Here is a 17814-nt window from a genome sequence, read left to right on the forward strand (position 1 = left end):
GCCAAATGGGGTGCTTTAATTGCAAATGCCCCACTATAACTGTGTAATTGTTTCTATTGTAATTGACAGCTGGCCCCGTGCCTTCTCTTTAACATTCCATGTGCTTCCTCTATTCTCATACCATCACCTTTTAAAATGTTCTCAGGAAGTATAGACTTAGTTAAAAGGTACATTTACATTTTTTACGAAAGATCTTGAATAAAATCCTTAAGTGAGGATTTCCCCTTTAACACACCGCTGTTTACCCCACATCTAGCCTATTTGTAGGTGAAAAGTTAAATCACACTTTGTTCCATGTTCTTTAAAAATTGGATGGTGGCAATTTGACACTTTTTTTATAGAGTGGGTGTTCGGTATCACTGCAGTAGAGATGAAAATGCAGACATACATAAATTACCATCCACTTTGGTGCGGTAAGAGCAGCAACAAGTTCCGACTGAAAATTGGCTCTGCAGAGATTCTATCCCCGGGCTGAGTTCAGGAAATCACACACAACATTGCCCAAATGCTCCAGCTATTCCTCTCCCTCAGGCCTATGTAAATATACATAAATGAATGATGATAAAACAAATGGATTTGTGCAGAAGAAAATAGGGGAGCTTTTGCAGCTGAGCGGCCCCTGATAACTTGTAGTTGCTAGTAGGTACTAAGTTGAGACTCTTGAGTGACAGGGGTGAGGTAGAGAGACAGAGCGAGGCAACACAGAGGTTACTGCTGACAGAAAGTGAGGCAGAGGGCGAGGATAGGGGAATGGTGTGATGGGTAGCAGGAAAGCACTGTCAGGTAAACTAAAGTCCTCTGTAAACAAGTGCTGAGCTGTCCGTCCGGTAGAGGACTTGATTACACCGTTCCACAATACTACAGACCTTAACATATAAATGCCTTCACCTACGGTAACTATACTCTTCATCGCTGTCACACAAGTCTCAATCCCGCCATCACGTCTTTCTTGCATTTCCTTTTGCTTTCTTTCCTTCCTCTATCTCTTTATTTCACTCTGGCTGTTCACATCTATCTTACCCAGCCTCCCTTACCTCTCTTAACACCGGCTTTTCACAAGCTTGTCTTTATTTTTCCCTTCAGTACGGCAACAAAACAGCCATGTAATGACAGCCGGGTGAAGTTTATATGGGTATTTTGCTCAGAAGTCAAGCATGGCTATAGAGTTTGCTCAGGAAAGGGTGTCAGTTTTCCTGTCAAATGACTATGAGATGGTTTCAACAACAGTGGTGCTTTGTTCTCTGTCTGTTCAACTGAAGAGGTAGTGAGGTTGGTTTACAAACACCTGCACAGTGCAGTAAAACACCTTGCCCAGTGTTCTTTGGAATTACATATGTATTGTATGATAATGTTCTTGACAACATACATCCTATGGCAACATTCAGAGCCAATGTAGGAAGTAGAATGCAAGGTTTGTCCACGCTTCCTTCAATGGCACATATAATCGTGTTCTGTTTTAAAGCCCCTTCAGAAGACAAACATAATCTGTCTGTAACCTTCTAAAACTATTACAAAATTCAGATCAAAAAATATAACTTTGACTGTGTTTTAGTAAAGGTTTGGTCAGGTAAGGGCACACAAACAAATTGGTTAGGTTGAGAAAACACACTAAGGTTTGGGAACTTAACTGAATTTCTGAATCTAATTTGAGCTGGACATGATATAGATTTTTAAAGCATTCTAGTTTCCGTTTGAAGTTAATGTTGAACGACCAACCCCTTTTCAACATGGCTCATGGGATATTGTCTGATGCGAATTTCTCATTTTTTAGGTAAACATTAGCTTGTAAACTGGCGTATTCCACACTGCTCAGAATTGGTGCAAAAATAAAGTTGTTCAGTATGCATAGTCATAATTGAAATATGTATTTGTATTAGGTCACACCCCTCAGGGAAAGACCAAGACTATCTATTGGGCTACATTTGCACTTAATGCTAGAGTCATTGTAATATCTATAGAGTATAAAATGTTTATAATTTATTTATCATTAAATTGTTTCTGGGCCTTACCATTTGGGAGTTTTGTGGGTTGTTAGTAACAGATGGTCCATTCAGGTTGATGGATTCAGGCTACAGCTATTTACATTATGTTGGTACTACTCTGTCACAATGCCCAACAGTTTTACACAGATGGACATATTTACTACTGTACAATCAGTTGGCAGCAGAGACAGCCCTTATCTGAAATCCCAATGCCAGCATTCTACAAATAGATGTTTTGGATGGGAATCAGCTTAAAATAACCAATTGTTTGCCCCGCTGGCATGTTTCCAACCTTCCTGTGTGCAGAACCTTTTGTTTTTTGCTACATTAAGCACTTTCCAGACAGACTGCTCTTGATTTTCACAGTGTGCTCCACTTGAGGTGGGCTGCTAGAGAGCCTACAGCTGTTATGAATCATCGCAAAGCAGACAATTATCAAAAATGCTTCATTTGGTTGGTTTTCTCTCATTGCATGCCCGTGGGTTACCTTTCTCTGGGCAGACTGATGCGAGGATGTTTTGGGCAGCGTTTGCTCAGGGTGAACAGTTTCCTGACGATCTTCTGGGCTTTACTCAGAACCAGGGCAGAGCTGGACTCCAGCTGGGCGTAGCGCTTCTGCAGAGACAAGTCAGCCGCCCAGGACTTGGCAATCATGGACACATTCAAAAACCGGTCAGTGGGCAAGCGCTTCAGGAGGGCTTTGAATTCATCTGCAGGCGGGGACAGGCATCGGAGAAAGGGAAAGGAGCAGAAAGAGAAACAAGACAAAATTAAACACTCTAGTCATTCATATGTTAACAATACCCCTTTTGAAAACTGAAAACCTATTCATCACAGTCTACTTTATCCCTAGTGGCATGGAGAGACAATAGTTGAGTAGCAGGGGGAGTTTCATGTATCATTACAATACAAAAAAAAGCTGTTATGTTCTAATGAATTGCCAATATGAAGTAAACACCTGTGCTTCAATCTGCGGTTAAAAGCTTTCACCTCAACATTAGAGGCTCAAAGTATCCACAGTGGCATTATTTGCATCCTTGTCATTTAGAAGCAGTGCTTATTGAGACGATTGACAGTATGGTGTCACGTACAGATGGGCATTATGATTTAAGTCGTATTTCTTTCTTGAAAAGCCCAAACAAGTAAAGAGAAAATCCAAACTGAATAGACCCATAAGAGCATGTGGTTAAATAGAGAGAGGTTCTATGTCTGTGGTGCAAATGCCCCAAAAACTGTTATGGATGCAATTCAAAGCTAATTCTGCAGCTGTCCCAGCAAATTTGTGTCAAAACCAAACAAGACAAAAAGCACGGTTTAATGCAAATCAATTATTTCAGTTGCCATTCCCCACAAATCTAAATTCACTAACAGAATTCCCATTCTGCCATTTCCGACAACATGTCAGTCAAAACCATTGAAGCATCTGAATCAATTTGGTTGTAATGGCAATAACATGAACATAAAATGTAATACATTTAGTAGAATGTGAAGGTCAAAAGGAAACCCAGAGCTTTAAAAAAGACAGGTCTCAACAGGTTAAAAACAATAATTGACCTATTATTTTTGGTGGAATATGTTACACATGTACAAACTATCATCGGACCTGCGTTATAAATGTCTGTATTTATTCAATCCCCTGCCCTGAGTTTGCATATAACTTTTGTTATAAATGTATGAATGTTATTCTGAGAAAATATTGTATTATTTTTATTCTACTATATCTCGTTTTATCACCACTGTAAAGCGTCTTTGAGCACCTGAAAAAGCACTTGGAAATTAAATGTATTATTATTATTATTATTATTATTATATTGTATACCATTGTTTTCCAAGATAAAAAGACAAATAAGACTATTGTTATTTTTTGCAATTCGATTACAGTGTTCAAGGTGCTTTTATATTGCATATCTAAGCTTAAGCTTTTAGCACATGAAATAGCCCAGAGCTGTAATTTAGGAAAATGTGGCCGGCTTCACTGGCCCTCATGCTGCTCTGAAAATGTTCTGCTCTAAAACTTTATAAACAGCCAAGTTTCCCCCTGATGGGTACCTTAGTCTGACAGAATCTACTTTGTTATACTAGCACAAGGGCATGAGCAAAACAGATAAAAGGGGTTCAATCAAATCCAACGGTTCCTATTTCACAAGTCAGTGTGTAGGAACTCCAGCATAAAAGGATTGGGAACCATTTGAGTAAATTACACTGAGAATTACACCGGCGCAGAAGACACAGCTTGTACCCTGTGCTGAGTTTGCCAAGAGCGTTCCGGTGTTACGATCATTGGAGTTCTATTATGAACCACTGGTAAATATTATGCCAGAATGAAGCCTCTGGGAAACTTGAACCTATTATTTCCTTTTCTCCCAAAGCCAGCTAAGTGAGACCTTCTAGGCTTGTTCTGGGTCTGCTGGAGAATCATATTCCCATGTGCTGTCGTTGGCAGGGAGACAGCAAGGAAATCTGCAGCCAAGCCGACCTGAGCTGAGCTCAACTGATGAGATTCAAGACTATTACAGTGCTCAGTGATCCCAGATGACACAATGCTTTCTCTCTCTATCCTTCTCTTTGTGTATGTCTGCCTCTTTCCTGTGGTGTGATCTTTCTCTTCTGGACTAGCGAGTCTGGGTTGTCTCGTTGTCTCTCGAGTTGTCTGTTTCTACGTCTCTTACTCCCTCATCTCTTTCGTAGCCCCTCAGTACGTACATGAGGATAAATAAGTGAGGCAATGTTAACTTTATCACTGTTTATTTGAGTGTTTGTTTAGTTTCACCTCTACTGATCTTTACAAAACATCACAAGCTACACTGCGGTGAATGTGCTGTGTTCAATGTTTGTAGGCAATGCCATGGAAAAGTAGCTTGATACACTCAAAGTAATCAGCTGTTAAAAAACACAGAATGTAGCGATTACTGTTCATTTATGTAAACAAAGACAAACAACTTGCTATCATAGCTACTTTGTTCAAATATGGCTGCCAAGATTCAAGGTACCTATTCGGAGACCCTCGTATTAATATAATTAGCTCATTAGAATATCTCGTGTGATTTACGTGTGGAGGGTCGTTTTTTTCTTCAGCACAGAGACATGCAGTGAGTCTTACTGTGACCATTATCCGCTGAGATCAATGCCTCCATATGCCTCAAATCACTTTCCTTCCCTCTGTCCCGCATCCGTCTTCATCTCCCTCTCCCTCTATCAATAATGTACTCACAGACAGTGGCACATACACATTCATGTACATCCACTTACCACCTTCCCCCTATTTCTTATTCCTTTCTCGGTTTTCAAATCATTATTGCGCTCTCTATCTGCCTTTAACACTCCCTGAGCATTATTTCCTGCTTTCTCTCCTCACACACTCTCAGAAATAACCATTAGCTCTGCCATTACGCTGGATACATTTGTCTGTCTGTTTCCTTCCCTTTCCTGACATTTATGACTGCGTGTGCCAAATTTATGGACAATTTGGCTCACTCAAAATCTATCACATAAAGAGGCTGTTTTTCTCAGGGTTTTTTTTCACAATGGCTGGCCGCACAACCCTGAAATCTCCATCTCCGGGCTGACTTAGTGATTCATGACATCATGAGGCAGAGGCGACAGCTAAGTGACTGGCTGGCTGAGGCCTGTTCATTTAACATACTACAAGGACATGGGATATTAAAACGTCTGAGTAACATTAAGTGGGCTAATGTGTAGTAGTCAAAAAAACTCAACAGATTTTGATTTAAACCAAGCTGGAGATAACAATGTCGACCAGTCGGTCCTACTCATCTACTGCTTGTTTTTAAACTGCATTTATGTAATGCTGTTAACAGTCTTAGCAACCATTAAAAGCACCTTACAACATAAGCCAGCATTCACCCATTCAAACGCACATTCATGAATACATCTCAGAATAAAAGTCTTGTATTAGCAAATAAAGGGCCATCATATGTTTGTAGTTCAAGGTAAATGTTATGTATTTTTTTTTGTCTGGACTGTGTGTCTGCGCTAACATGCTTACATGGCGAAATGAAAAGAAAGGTGAAGTGTAGACAGGCTGTTAGTTGGTAAAGCTTTAACAATGAAGGTGCCCTGACCTTAATAAAGTAGTCAGAGATGAGTTATGTTGTCATTTATAAGACTATAGCAGGTATTACAACTACATACATCTCCCAATAGATGGACAGACATTATGAACTGGGGGCTGTGGCTCAGTGGTGAGTGTGCTGGACTTCGAATCAGGGGATAGCAAGTTTGAGTCCCAAAGTCGCTTTGGATAAAAGCGTCTAACAAATGACATGTAATGTAATGTAATAACATTATTCATTATTCTTCCTGTATCTTCACATTTTGCATTTTTTTTCTTCTAACATCAATCTCTTAAAGACATAATAGGCGCTTTCACACCGGAGTACTTTTCCCAGGAATAGTTCCGATAGTTCTTGGGATTTTGCGTTCACACCAAAAAGATCTGGAGAACCTAGTTCAAGCGAACCTTTTCACCCTTTTTCAGTCCCTGCTAGAGAGGTGGTACTTTCCTGGGGAGGAAAAGGTTCCAATTTCTGATTGGCTGGGCGAATTGCAAACCACGCCGCCATTTTATTTGCTTGCATTATTAGCATTAGCCCAGCGCAACGGAGAGAGACTAACTTATGGCAACACAAAAAAAAACATGGGAGCGGTGGAGTGATGAGGAGGTGTCGGCGCTTCTGGCGATTTACTCGGAAGGCCCAACTCCGGGGACTTCCGGTCGGGGACTTTGGGTGGCAGTATACGCCGTGAAGCAGAAGAAGAAGAAGTGACGTCAGCGGCTTGCGTAATCCTCCCTCAGGGACTTATTCCGGTGTGAACGCGATCTACTAGGACAGTTCCGGGACTAAAGAGTTCGGCGGGACTAAGTACTGGGAACTAAGTAGGGCAAAGTACTTGGTGTGAACGTGGCTATTAGTCTTAATGAAAGTCGGTGCGAATCCTAAGAATAGCTTCAGTAGAGTTTATATGAAAGTGGCATTTAGTGTGGCATCTAAAGTGAACTCTAAGGTAGTCTCTCTGTAATTACATTTGCCTGCCTTTGTAGGGATAATGGTAATCTTTGAGTGAACATACTTGCTTCCATGCCTGATGTGTATACTTAAGATTACCGAATCATACTAAATTGCATCATCATTTTCTGTTCATATATTCAGCAAGCATTGCGAATGCATTTGACTTAAAGGTAAAACTTTCTATGAAAACCACATATATAATGCATTATGAGGGGAATTCACAATTTATTAAGGTTAGACTGAAGATTTGTTTTTGCACCAGTCATGCCTATAATTAAATATGGAGTTAAGTTCAATATAAAGTGTTGGTTCTCATTTCTGGTCAATATGCATTATATGACCCATCAGTCCATCTTTAATTTATAAAAAAACAGATCAAGAAGTAACTTAATGTTATTTCTGAGTCTATGGATTGTTGATATAATGCTTCTTCATGTGTGATTATGAACCATTATAAATACATTATCGCATTATTGAACTATCAATCCCCTCAATATGCACTATAGGGTTGGACTTCATATAACTTGAACACAATTTTCTTTTGCAGCTTCACTTCTGTATCGACATTTCGTTTTTTTGCCTTGTATAACCAAATATTCCATCTTAAACATGTACATAAATCAGTTCTAACCCTTGCATACAATGGTTGATAGCATTCCTGTCACAGCTGAAATTAGAATTGATGGGTTTACAAGTGCCTGTCATACGTAGCGATAAGCACTGCTACCTGCAACACCTCCTTTCTCTTAAGAGTCCGTTTCCTCTGTGCAGTGCCCCTGTCTGTCAGCTACATCTTAGTGAAGATCATCTCATTAAATCCCACATGAATCCTTGCAACAACAACTTCAATAATAATCTTTCTTCCTTTGTGCCTTTAATTCAGCTGCAAACATGACAGACAATAAGGTTGGAGTTGGGATGTCTTCAGGCAAGTACGACGGAGCTATGCCTCTTTTATTCTGCAGTGGCGCCAGCTGGGAGAGACGGAGCGGAAAACAGAGGTTCAAGAGCTGTCGAGTAAGCTGCTATCTTCATCACTTCAAAGTGTCGGTAGCACATTAAACGCACCATCCATCATACATCGCTGACACTGCTCACACAATAGTTAGCAGGGAGGATATTATGTTTGGCAATCTCTATGGAGCTGCTGTATTAAAAACTAGACTAGAAGTACTTTTTGAAGTCAGTCACTGCTCAGTGGATTGATTGATGTCACAGAACACAGAACAGCCCAATGCTTAAAAAAAACACCTAGAACATAAATTATTTGCGCCAATGTGAGAATTTAGATTCTATATTACAAGATAATAATTTGTTTGCATCAAATCACTCATTGGAGACAGCAGAGGTCATCAGTTAAATGTTAAAAACAGAGGACAATTAGTAACAAAAGTACTTGTGAACCCTATAGAGACATAAAGTACATGCTGAAAAGTGTTAATATTATGCTAAGCACTTAAAGGCTCAGTGGGTACATTGTTAAACATTTGCCCCTGTGAATCCTGTCAACAACGAAGTGGTAAAAGAAGAGGGAAAAATAATTAATTGTTTTTCTTTCATTCAGTATAGGCTATTACGATACAGTGTAATTACATTTGCTTCTTGATTAAGTAAGCTTTTTGTTTTCAGATTAGCCCATAATCCCCTATAGACTTGCACTTTTTGCAGACACATCTTCTATAATTAGTTGAAAATTCTTCCAGAGGACAACAGCGTTGCTTGTTCTCAACTTAAACTGAACTCATGAATTCATAGCAACTAAACAGCGAATGATGTATTATTTGCAGAATAATTAAAGCTGCATTTATATCTGTATACGTGTAGACTTTTGGAGACAGCTGTGTAATATCATGTGCAATTAACCTCTTAAGCACATGATGAAAAGAACATCACTGAAAGATTAGATACATCTGCCATCATATTTCACAAATACTGTGCTTACATAATACAGGAAATAACTTCTGTGAGAATGGTGAAATTGTGATAATTCCCTCATTTCACTTTTGGCTATACTTGGTTTGGATAGATAACACTTACGTTTAGAATTACAAACTTTAGCAGTACAAACTTTGTAGCCTCAGTTTTGCCTCAGAATATGACCTGACTGACTATTCAGTCATAGATCAAGTGCTGACCTCAATTTGAGTCTCATATTTTTAGAACGCCATGCTCCAAATGCAAAATGTGGTCATTGCATTTACTGGAGAACATTAATAGAGGTTGTTAGAGGAAAGCAGAGGGAGGAACAGTTCAGGATTTCCATAGTACACCATGTGCAGTAAAGATAACAAACTAACATTTGTACATAGTTGTATTTATGAATGTATTAGATTAAATATCGCTTTTTAAGTATTTGGTTTATTTCATTGTGTGCAATAAAAAGAGTATTGTAGGTACTTTTAATAACACTCAAAATGGACAAAAGCATACACATTATTCAATTTTAAATATTAAGGGCTTCAAATGACATTGTGCTCCTGACTCTTTTCTGTTTGATGTTAGCTGTTCTGGATCTGCTCCATATTGCTGGAAAATGCATGGAGAATCCTTTTTTAAATGTATTTCTAGGTAACTTCATAAACCGGAGTACATATAAAACTAAAAGGGTACTTGGGGTGCGACAGATTTGGCAAAGGCCAAGCTCTATCTCAAAATGTTAATAAAAGTGAAAAATAATTTGTCGTGATTCAAATCCATTTAAAAATGTAATGGTATTTTTCATGGCCCGTCTTTCACCCTTCCGACAAGTACAATAATAATTGGGCCATTCGGTTTTCCATGATCCTGCTTATTAACAACCAGATTTGGCTGTTTTCAATTATTTTATATTAGTTAATTAACTTGTTGTAACATTTGAAGGCTCCATAAAAACAGTTACCTGGATTCTACATTTTCTAGTAACACTACTTCTACCTGAGTAGTATAAGTGGTCTACTTTTGCTGGTGGCTGTCCTTAAACCCCCTGACAAGCTGACAGGACACCATGTACCAACAGCTCTCATTCAGATTCTCTCCCCGAATCACCAGCTCCAGCTTTCAGTGGAATACAAATGGACCAAATGACAGCTCAATTCCCTCCATGTCAGGCATTGCTGCAGGGGAGGTCTGGCTTTCCAAGCTGGGAAATTGTAACTTTGTGCAACTAAAACCCACACAAGACAACCTAATTTGCTCTGTCATGGCACCAGCTGAAGCTTGCCTCAGTGAGCCTGACATGTGATCACACGCACAAATCCAAACATATGTGACAGAGTTGAGTTCAACAACTCAAACACTTCCCCTGGCATTACTCCTCAAACCCATTGCCTAAGTGAGAAATGGGAATCATTTCTGTCGTGGAAGCCTAAATGTGCACCGGCACAAGAAATCGACAAAGTAATACTATCAGGTTGTGCTCTTATTGGACTCTTGTGGGTAATTGCACTGGTACTAGCGTACCATGCTGTGAATGGATCTGGCCCTTCCTACATCCAGAACACGGTTAAACCATACACCCCAGCACGTGCACTCCGCTCTGCATCAGCCAAACGGCTCGCTGCACCCACACTGCGAGGGGGACCCAAGTTCCCATCAGCAAAAACACGTCGGTTTGCTATCCTGGCTCCAAAATGGTGGAAGTCGCTTTGGATAAAAGCGTCAGCTAAATGCAATGTAATGTAATGTAATTGTAACATAGCAAAAAGGTTCAGTGTTGTGCCTTCAGCCTCCACCAAGTCATAAAGAAGATCAATCTAAACCAGTGGCACCATTTGCTTTCTCGTTCAAGGTCGGTGAGAGCAGTGTATTGACGTAAGGCAGAGAAGCTGATAAATATAAATATAGCTTAGGAGAGGAAGTTTACAAGTCAAAGAGGGGATAACAACAGCCAGCGTGAAGTCTTTGTGGTTTCAGAATCCCCCAACTGCCTGGTTATACTGTATGTCTTCTTTGTTAAAGGAATTTGCGAGTTACAAGTTGTCTAGTTTCAGTCCAAAAAAAACATTCACACACACACACACACACACACACACACACACACACACACACACACACACACACACACACACACCACACCACACAACACCACACACAACACACCACACACACAACACACACACACACCAACACACACACACACACACACACACACACACAACACAACACACACACACACACACACACACACACACACACACACACACACACAACACACACACACACACACACACACACACACACACACACACACACACACACACACACACACACACACACACACACACACACACACACACACACACACACACACACACACACACACACACACACACACACACACACACACACACACACACACACACACACACACACACACACACACACACACACACACACCTACTGTAAGGTAACAACAGAACGAAGAGGTGTTGTTATTCTTGTCCCTGTGAAATGTGACTAGGTACTGCTAACACTGAACATGCAGCTCAATAGGAACATCGATATAAAGACAGCGTGTATATACAGGACTAGGGCTGTGCAATTAATCGTATTTTAATCGCAATTACGATTTTGGCCTGCCACAATTACGAAAACAACAAAATCAGAAAAAACTATTATTTTGCTTTGCTTGGTTGTGACAGTGCACTGCAACATATTTGATCTAATTAATTTTGGTCTAATTTATTTGTATTTATCATATTTACATATGTTTAGTAGCTTGTGGAAGTGCGCTCCAAAATATTTGTTGATCTTGTTTATTGGTATTTATTATTTTGATATTATTTATTTAAATGTAAATATAAATGTATCATTTATTTTATTTATTTTTGTATTGGTTTTTCAGTTGAATTATACGTTCAGGGTAATCAACAGTTAAAAAGATACTGTTCAAATTATTATTTGTATTTGTTTTAAAGTTCAATAAATGGATTATTTCAAAGTCAATGAATAATCGTATTTAATAATCGTGATATCAATTATTGACCCAAATAATCGTGATTATGATTTTTGCCATAATCGCACAGCCCTATACAGGACATTCAATATTTCTACATTGACTGTAAGGCTCTTTCAGCAATACAATCCAAACCTGCTATTCAAATATTTCTAGTGCCTAAGAAAATTATTGTCAGTGTGCGCGTGAGCTTGATTTGAATACATAAGAATGCGTATAGTAGGGGTGAGAAGAGTTCAGGATTTATTGAATTCCAAATTACCAGGGACCTTTTGGATTCCACTTATTGATTGACACAAAAACTTGTTTTCTTACCAATTGTTCCTTTTTACTAAACCCCTATACCGAGAATAGTGGACCGTGCAGTTCCTATCTATGCTGGAAATGAAAAAGGACTATAAACAACTTTTTTAAAAGCCGGGAAACTTAGCAATGATCGGACATAGAAAGATAGAAAGACAGATGATAGAAGTAAAGCCCTTGAAATCACATATATGAATGCAGTTATAGTTATATTTTTGTAAGATACTTAATGCACTGTGCTAGAAGTTAAAGTTGTTTAGAGTAACATTTGTGTTTGTTTGTGAGTTCAAAAAGACCTTGGTAGCCACCCAGAGTTCTACTAAAAGTTAATACTCCCTTTGTTCAGCAGGGCTGAATACATTATTCTGTCAATAGAAATACAGAAAAAATATACAGAGTAAATATTATTCTATTAGTAATGCCAGCCCACTCCTTTAACCAATCTCCCTTCCAATGGAACCCAACACAGTAAGCCTCAGGACCTCCATGGCCTTCTTCTTCTCTGCATGAATGAAATCACTACTCTTCCTCCTCACAGTCGTACTGTATTATCCTTTAGGTCAAATTCAACTGACCCTATCTGAAACCAGCACCTTAGGAGGCCGCTGTGCCTTAAGCATAGCTGTTTGAAGATGAGCTATCTCCCTGACTCCTGCGGAGAGATCAGAAAGGGATAATGGATTTAGGCTAACACCGAGGGGTGCTTTCACCTGAGGGAAACACTTCTTGCTCATTCTTTTCTATTTTATTTATCTGTGGAGGGCTGACAGAACACATATGCTTTTTTCAGCAATGTTCTGCTTCACACTTGCATGGTTACACACATTTGGGAGCTGTCGGGTTGTGGAGCTGCTTCAGTGGAGCAGCTGGAGGTTGCTCAAGGACATTTTAACAGCAGCTGCTCAAAGAACGGAAATACATCATTGGTTCACTTCAGTCCACCTTGATTGAGGTATTGTCTGAAGATGTGAAATTGCTGTGTATTATTGCCTGCAAACTATAGGGTGTCGCTGCGGTGAATACGTTTGAGGGTACTTGGGAGAATGATATGGGGAATGATTGTTAAGGTCCTCACACACCAAGACGATTTTCGGCGTCGATAGATGTCGGGCCGTCGATGAGCGTTGTGTCGCCCTAATCAGATTGGTGTGTCTTGGTGTGTACTGCATCGTTGTGTCTTTTCGGCCGTGCTGACACCTTCCGCCGCCGATTCAACATGTTGAATCAGGAGGCTGTCGGCCATAGGAAGTCGGCCAAAGAAATCGCTCTGATTGGCTGTTCAGCTTAGCGAATCAGTGCATGAGAAGCGAAACGGAAGTGAGGGACCCAAACAAACTATTAAGAAGGCAAATCTGAGATTTCATTTAACTCCAGCTCTCGACACAGGTTCGGGAAAGCCCCATGAGCTTCTCGCTGTAGAGTGAAAATGGAACGCACACGCTATTTGTTGTTTGTTTATATCACGCAGTTTGTTCTTCTTCTCTCGGTTATCACGCAGTCTGTCTTCCGGTTGTTGCCTCTTTTGAATGACGAATACACACTACCGACGCCTGCTGGTAAGGAGAGTTATTGCCACTCACGCATGCGCAGTTCGTATGTGCAACTTGGCCGTCGGCTGAAGTCTTTGCGGTGTGTTCCAGTGCGAAACATGGCCAAGACGCAGGAGACATGAGGCGACGTGAGGCGACGTTCCGTCGGGACGTGTTCTTTGGTGTCAGTTTGGTGTGTAAGGACCTTTAGGCAGCTCTGATTTGTTTGTGTGTGTGTGTGTGTGTGTGTGTGTGTGTGTGTGTGTGTGTGTGTGTGTGTGTGTGTGTGTGTGTGTGTGTGTGTGTGTGTGTGTGTGTGTGTGTGTGTGTGTGTGTGTGTGTGTGTGTGTGTGACAGTAAGAAGGGATCTGAAATGTTCCATATGTGTTTTCATTCATTGTTGAAGCTACCTAAATGCCACAGCTTTATTGCAGACAGCACTGGCATTTGTAAAAGAGATGTCTTTTAGATTGACATCTTTGAAGCAAACAGTAAAGCTACATAACGCAATCTGTTTCCCTGGTAAAAACAAAAGATCAATTTGTATGTTATTGGTTTAGTTGGACACAAAGCACTTCTTCCTATTATAATGCCTGTCTTACACTACCTGTTACCAAGAGAAGTGATCAACTGACTTCCTGACCAACACTTGCTAAACTATAAATCACAGCCCTGGTATGCTTTAAACAGAGGCTGAGTTTCTTTAATCAGGTCTTTTACTCTCTTTACCTGTATGAGATGTGTACCTAATATTTTATGACTACACAGAGAGAATATGAGAGATCTTTTGGTAGTTTATTAATTAATTTTCTATTTACTTGGCTGTCGTATTTTGCTATTTAATGGGTTTTACGGTTAACTTCTGTTTTCAATATGCCCACCTTAGCAAACAATGAACCGTATTCAATCAGGCATACAACTGTTGTCATCAATTTCCATGTTTTACAGCATGCATTGTGCATCAGTGAATTGCAATTATGTTTTGCACTGTTCACCCAAAGGAATTCAGTCCAAATGTACTTTTCAGCTGTAAGCAGGATTTTTCCTTGGTTCATGTCGTCAGCCTGTGAGAAAGCACGCAGCCGCCTCCCCATTATTATTATTAAAAGATAAATGGAGGACAGAAACATGGGGGCTAACTCCTACTTAACCAATGTAAGGCATTCCTTAACATGCCAACCTCACACATTAAGGAGAAGCCATTCCGGGGTCTGACGGCTGTGGCTAATAAGGGGGCATTAACCTTGAATACTCCCAAGGTCTCAGATAGCAAAGGGAACCCAGATGGGCCAGAGCTGCGTTTGCCTGCAGACAGATGGGTTTTAACGGTGCAACCGCTCAAGCTGCAAACGATTCCAAGTTATAGCAGCGAGCACTCTGTTTATTTTTTTACACCTTCTACATTACCGCTGATTTCATTTACGTGTGAAGGTTATGACGTCAAATGGACAAGTAAGCTATTTGTAAAGCAGAATGACCAGCAATTATGGAGATTATTCACATTGGAATCACTTCACATGTTAAATATTTAGATTTAAACAGCACTTTAACACATGAAAAATCATTGGAGCAGTGTCCAAAATGTCACAGGGATGCAGCTTGTATGGGTACACAAACATTTTTCAACGTATGGTGCTGGTCAAATGTTTTTCCAGCAACAAACAAGACCACTTTGTCTAGCTTTTCTGCTTTGTAAATAATATTTAAATCAACAAGGGGATAGGATTCTAGGAACTGCAGTGTCAATTTGCCAGGTCCCATTATACCTCTACCATGTTGAATGGCACCCAGATGAATCCCCTGATTAATCATCTAGCAACATGAGGTTCATGTTTTTGGGTGAAACATATCTACAATTGGATTGCCATACAATTTGATACTGATATTCCCCAATGGTGAACCATAACAACTTTGGTTATCACCTGGCTTTAATTTAGTGCCATCATCAGGTTAAAACAATACTTTGGTTTATGACCAAACACATGCAAAATGTAAAACATCACCATTAGTATTTTCTACTAAGGTAATTTCCTAATGGACTTGGATGAACTTGCTTTTATATAGTGTGTTTAGTGCAGTTTAATTTTTACTTTGTACTGTGCAACTTCTGGACCAAAATGACTAAAATCAACTCAAAATGGTATATTGTGTTCGGGCGGCTGTGGCTCAGTGGGTAGAGTGCTGGACTTCAAATCAGGGGGGTAGCAAGTTTGAGTCCCACTGCAATCAGCATGTTGTTGTGTCCCTGGGCAAGACACTTCACCCAAATTGCTCCTGTGGGGATTGTCCACAGTACTGAATGTATGTAAGTTGCTTTGGATAAAAGCAAATGACATATAATAATAATAAGTGTTGCTGTTTTGTTGTTCGTCAAGGTCCTTGTAGTTAGTCATATGTTTCCTTTTCTCACATTGTGTTTGAAGGGTCTCTGAAGTACCGTCTTTCTGAACTGACTCAACAAGCTGCATAATATGATTTCTTTCCTCTTACAGCCTAAGGAGAGCCATTTTGTCTTACATTCCTTGGGAGCCTTAACCTTGTGATTCTTACAAGCTGTGCTTTTAAACGACTACACTTTTTACTAGGAACAAGGTAACATTTCTCTCGTTTTAACTTTGCAGTTTATATTTGTTCTTTTTTTATTAACCTTTCTCTCTCTAAAACCCAGCAAGCGTGCCACATTCAAAGATATCGAAGTAATAAAAGACACCATTGCAGACTCACATTTTGCCTCTGTAAAATACTTTTATGAGTAGTTACACAACATGCAAGAACACTCAAATATGGTGACATAAATCATCCTCTTTATCCTTGATGGTCATTTATACAGCATTGGAAGTTTTGATAGCCTGGATTTGCACATACAATCCAGATGCTACATTTAGCCTGTATGTATTGATCAAATTACTAAGGCTGAGGGTGTCCTATGGCTATTGTGCCAGCAATTACAGGTGAGATCGTTTCTCCTCAATGAAGAGTATGTAGTGTGCTATTAATCTTTGTTCTCTCGGAGGAGCAAATAGTGTTATAGCTCTTTATGCAAGACTTCTTAGATGTTTAGGGCCCAGGGCAAAGTAAAGGTAGGAGATGTTTGCTAGAAGCTTAGACTGCACGGAGCAATCTGTACCGAAGCAAAGGGAATTACTTTGTTCACTGAGGGGACTGGAGGGTTGGGAGTTGGAGAGACTGATTTGAGAGAATGGCTGATTAATATATCCCTGTAAGGGATTTGGCAAGGGTTGGCAAACTTGTGCTGAAGAATTAAAATAGACTTTCCTCCCTCTGTCTACACTAAACTTTTAACAGAGAGGGAAATAATTAAAAAGCCAAATGAAGAGCCCATTGTGAATTTATGAATAGCAAATTTGGTCTCAATTATCTCCCACCAATAAGCTGTCACTACTGAGGTAAGTCATGTGGGGTTATAAATACCTGATGTTATCTAGTCAGAGAATGAATGGTGATCATCCCATCATAATGACTCGTGTCTCCTGACAGTTACTGCCTGATGTAAACAGATACATTAATCGGCTGCTTCGTTAATGAAATCAAAGCTCACAGAGAGACTGAGACACTAATTGTTAAAACTGTCTTAATAATATGTCGGGCTCATTACGGAACAAAGAATGAATGTAGATTTCTTAAGTCTGCTGCTCATGTCTAAAATCTCGATCATTCAATATTCCAACTACAAACGGCAAGATTGCCAATATATTCTACTTTAATATCTATATATCTAATCTTTTTATAATGATAAACAAAAGCTGTAGAATAGAAAAGGATCCTTGCAACTGGGGTTTTTGCCAGTATCTGTATCGACACAGTGCTCTTCTGAGGTGAATTTTTTAAGCCCGCGTCACACAAATTGACACCAGATGGACACACGAATATGGAATTGTGAATTTCGCACGAAGATGGCCCCGAACTTGGTCAACGGCCAAGCAACAGCCGAAGCAACAGCCGAAGCAAGTACGATGCCTACAGAAGGCCACACGATGGCACCCGAACCACACACGAAGGCAACATTTACATTACAT

At 39.9% G+C, this 17814-nt stretch overlaps 1 protein-coding gene across 1 annotated transcript in view; it reads right to left on the minus strand.

The window, feature by feature from the left end:
• Positions 1–17814, minus strand: part of brinp2 (bone morphogenetic protein/retinoic acid inducible neural-specific 2) — a 165810-nt gene that overhangs the window by 4478 nt on the left and 143518 nt on the right. The window contains exon 7 of the mRNA XM_034137101.1: positions 2470–2692. Within this exon, the coding sequence (XP_033992992.1) occupies positions 2470–2692 (223 nt within the window). The remainder of the gene's footprint in view (positions 1–2469; positions 2693–17814) is intronic.

The sequence above is a fragment of the Trematomus bernacchii genome, unplaced genomic scaffold, assembly GCF_902827165.1.
Source record: "Trematomus bernacchii unplaced genomic scaffold, fTreBer1.1, whole genome shotgun sequence".
Classification (NCBI taxonomy): Eukaryota; Metazoa; Chordata; class Actinopteri; order Perciformes; family Nototheniidae; genus Trematomus; species Trematomus bernacchii.